The sequence below is a fragment of the Phalaenopsis equestris genome, unplaced genomic scaffold (assembly GCF_001263595.1).
Source record: "Phalaenopsis equestris unplaced genomic scaffold, ASM126359v1 Scaffold205405, whole genome shotgun sequence".
Taxonomy (NCBI): Eukaryota; Viridiplantae; Streptophyta; class Magnoliopsida; order Asparagales; family Orchidaceae; genus Phalaenopsis; species Phalaenopsis equestris.
In genome coordinates, this window is record NW_018224902.1 from 29,311 (window position 1) to 33,483 (window position 4,173).

At 32.7% G+C, this 4,173-nt stretch overlaps 1 protein-coding gene across 1 annotated transcript in view; it reads right to left on the reverse strand.

The window, feature by feature from the left end:
* LOC110036348 (WUSCHEL-related homeobox 9) overlaps nt 1-2,307 on the reverse strand; it is a gene marked incomplete in the record, with an annotated part of 4,857 nt that extends 2,550 nt beyond the window's left edge. The window contains 3 exon segments of the mRNA XM_020740770.1: nt 1,026-1,382; nt 1,470-1,607; nt 2,061-2,307. Of these exon segments, the coding sequence (XP_020596429.1) occupies nt 1,026-1,167 (142 nt within the window).
* Between the last annotated feature and the right edge of the window lie 1,866 nt (nt 2,308-4,173).

The following is a 4,173-nucleotide window of genomic DNA, read 5'->3' on the forward strand; positions in this document are numbered from 1 at the left end:
AAGTTGCCTCATATATATATTAAAAGGAATGGCCCGAGGCTATTATACGAGCCCCGACTATTCCTCATGCGCTTAATAATTCGAGTACCATATCCTTTAGACTCATATCGGAACCCAGATTAGAGTGGACTTACAACTGACAAACATATGTCTGACCAACTGAAGCATATATATATATATATATATAGACACACATTGGGTTTCTGATTTTGCATCCTATATATATAATCTTAGAGCTAAACTTTTGAAATCATATATGTTAAAGAAGGAAAGCAAAAAATTAAAAAAAAAATAAATATAACAGATAGAAATGAAGCATGAGGAAGAAGAGGGAAAATGAGGTTGTAAGACAGCATTGGCAAAAAATGAGCTTTGTTAGGTTAAACCCTAAATATATAATTTCATATATGATGATGAAGAGTGGGAAAAAGTTCAGGTTTTGTGGTTTGGATTTCTAAAAACCCCAGCTTTTTTTATGAAGATAAGTCTTTGAGCTCATAAATTGCTCATTCAATATAAATCTAGGGTTTCTGATTTTTTGTCCTATATATGATTCTAGACCTAAACTTATGACATAATAGAAAATAAATATAACAAATAGTAGTAAAGCATGAAAAAGAAGGAAGGAAATAAGATTTTCATACAACATCAACACAAAATAAGCCCTAAACCTAAAATTTCATACATGATGATGAAGGGAGAGAAAAAGATCAGGTTTTGTGGTTGGGATTTCTACTAACCCTAGCTTTTTTATGAAGATTATAAGTCTTTGAGCTCACAAATTACTCCATCAATATAAAAAAAAAATTATAAGAAAATTAAGATTTTGTAATATCACATAGATTGGAGTTTGAATACCATAACTATTCTAAAAAGAAAAGAAGAAACTAGTCACTGAGCTCACAAATTTGAAGTTTTGCAAAGTTCTATGGCTTATGATTGGACCTTTGACTCTCATCACTGAGCCTTGACTTCGACTAGAGGGAGGTCAGAGATCAGAGAGAGAGAGAGAGATATATATATACCTGAAGCATAGGAGTTAGTCTTCTGGCAGTGAGCTGATAAGAGAGAGGAGGTGTTGATGTCATGCTGCCATTGAAGATGGGAAGAAGAACATGAAGGCTTGGACTTGAACAAGCTCGGCCAGTGCCTGTTTGATGAAGCCATGATGCTCTGATGATGAGTAATTTGAGTTTTTCACAAACCTTTCTATCTCTCTCTGCTTGTTGTGTGTGGGTGTGAACAACTTATAGAGTTAGATCTCTCTCTCTCTCTATCTCTATAACATAACTGTTTGTCTATCTAGAAAGAGAGAGAGAGAGAGAGGAGACAGACAGAAAGGTTTGTCACTCAACTCCTCTTATAAAAGCTTCCACCTAACCCTGCATTCATTTTCATGCAATTAATGGAGGAAGAGAGGTGGAGAAAGTTAAGGAGGATTGTTAATAAAAGGGGTAACAGTTTCTTACACTCCTCCCAAAGAGCAAGCAATAGAAGCCAATTAAAACTAGAGCAACAAGAAACTCCTGCCAATGCCTAACAGTAACATAAATGTCTTCAAGGGGCTGATGAAACCAAGTTATCTGAAGTTGGGCAGTAGACGAAACCTATAAATTCAAATTTAAACAATATGCAATAATTCTATATATGTTCATCAAATTTACCATGAAATAAAACCTCTTTTAAGCTATTCTAATTGTCTAGACAATTTATATTTGTAAATTATTATGAGGAAAATATTTCTTAAGAAATTTTTTAAGTGGTCTAATTTTTTTTTTTTAATTTAAAATTTCCTATTTCATATAAATAAAGAGCTATAATGACAAAAAAAAAGCTTAGTCAAGTAAAAATTTGATATATTCTACAAAAAATAAACCTATATGTACCAATTTTGCTTAGTGGCTAGCCAAACTTAGTCTCCACTGCCACTATGTGATGATTTGATGATTATTTTCACATACAAATTGAAAAAATAAGCAAAAAAGTGATAGGATTATATATATATATATATATATATATAGATATATATATATAAACTTGCTTTATGAGAGGACCCATACCTCTATGTGAGCTTTACATTAAAGGCGAGGGCTGAGAGTACACTATAATTCCCTCGTATGCCAAGCAAGAAAGGGAGGGAGGACAGCTTGTGCTGAGGCTTTTATTAGCACCACAAACAGAGAAAGGAAAAAAAGAAAGGATAGAGGATATGAGGAAGAAGATGGGCTACATGGCTTTACAATTAATGCATGGCTCCTTTCTTTAATCTTTATCTCTTTATCCCGCAGAGAAAAAGAAGGAGAAAGAGAATGGAAATTATTTTGTTTTTTTGTGTGAGACAAGGAAGGGTTGGATTTTAGGGTTTGGGGGGCAAAGAGGGTTGGGGATTAGAATAATGAAGAGAGGTTGGTGTGGGATTTAATGGAGGAGGGTTTTCAAAGGTCAACAAGGTGGTGGGGGCACGAAGGGAGGATTTGATTGGGAAGTGGTGTGGGCTGTTAGTAATTGCACATTTTGTGTTATTTGGGGTTTAGTGAGGAGGGGGGGGCCTCTTCCATTGACTCAAGGAATTTTTAATACTCTTGTGTCTACCCTTTTTTTTTTTTTTTTGAATATTTACATATATATCATCAAGTCTTATGTGTTTGCATATCTACCATAACATCTACATTTTAATTTTTTACATGCATATCATTGTATGAAAAGTGTATTATTTTAGTTTTTAAAAGTTAAAATGGTGATGTTTTATAAATTTTAATTTTTAGATGCATATCATTGTATAAAGAGTGTATTATTTTAATTTTTAAAAGTTAAAATGGTGATGTTTTTTTATGTGATATGAAAGATTCAGGAGGCAGAAATATAAAAAAAGTAAATTTTAGGTTCAGATACGTAAAAACATAATAATTGGGTGATATGTATGTAAATTCTCTTTTTTTTGGCCTCGTGATGAGTTCGGTTGACACATTATTTTTCCTATTAATTTTGAACTAATGTGCTATGAGTTGGAGCGCTACTTATGGCTTTATCTTTTTTAATTTGTATGTGGGAATTTTTTTTTTCCCTAAATTTATTTATTTTTGTCTACACAATGTAGATATAATAATGTGGTGGAGTTGTTTAAGTTTTGCATCTTTTTTTTATTATATCACTTTTTATAAATTGTGAAGTTATGTGTAGGTTGAGTTTATTAATTATAGATATTTAGGAAAGTAAGATGAGTTAGTACGTGTTGAATCCAAAATTGTGTGTGAATCACACCCAAGTAATAAAGTGTGAGAGGAGAGTTGAAAAATAAAGGGATAGAGGGAGAATTTTATGTAGGAACTATATTCTTTCAAATGAATAGTAAAAATATTTGAACCTCACTTCAATAAATGCTTCCCCTATTTTTAAAAGATTTAGTACAATAATAACTATTATATTTTTGCCCTTATCGTAATGAGGTCTACTTTAAGATATTTTTTGTTTTTATAAGCGACAACTCGTCATTTGGTCGCTTTTTGGCTCGGTCAGCTCAACATAGTTGACTTGGCTCGATGAATTTAACTTGATCGGTTTAGTTTGGTTGACTATTTACAGAGCCGTCATCTTGGCAAGAGGTCTTGATATCCATAAGACGTCTAAAAATATTTGCAGAATGGATTTTCCCTTTGGGTCGGCTCTCCTACTTGATAAACTTTTATATCGGGTTAGCTCCCTCTAATTTAAACAGTTTGACACCCTCATGATTCATTTTTGGATGAGTGGTTCTGTCGCCGACATCAATTAGCCTTCTCCTATCAACTTTCAGACTCGACTAACTTTGATGTTCGACGACTTGGCTCGTCCACCTTTACTCATTTAGCTTGGCTTGTCTGACTTGGAGGTCCTCACGATCTCTTTACAAGGAATCTTTCTTCATCGCATTCCTTTCTTCTGGACTATTAGATATTTATAAGATCAAAACTGAAATCTTTTTAGTGTACGTATTTTAGTTTCTCAATTTTCTTAATTCTTGATGATGTGATGTAATAAGAATAAGAAAACTAATTATAAAAAAAGGATCATTCAATCTTAATTAATGTCTCAATTATTGAACTCCTTTGATTTTAGAGTCTAAGATTTTTATACATAAGACGATGGGATGCATTCCCATTCCTACTTCATTTTGCCCTTTTCTTTTTTTGGGTT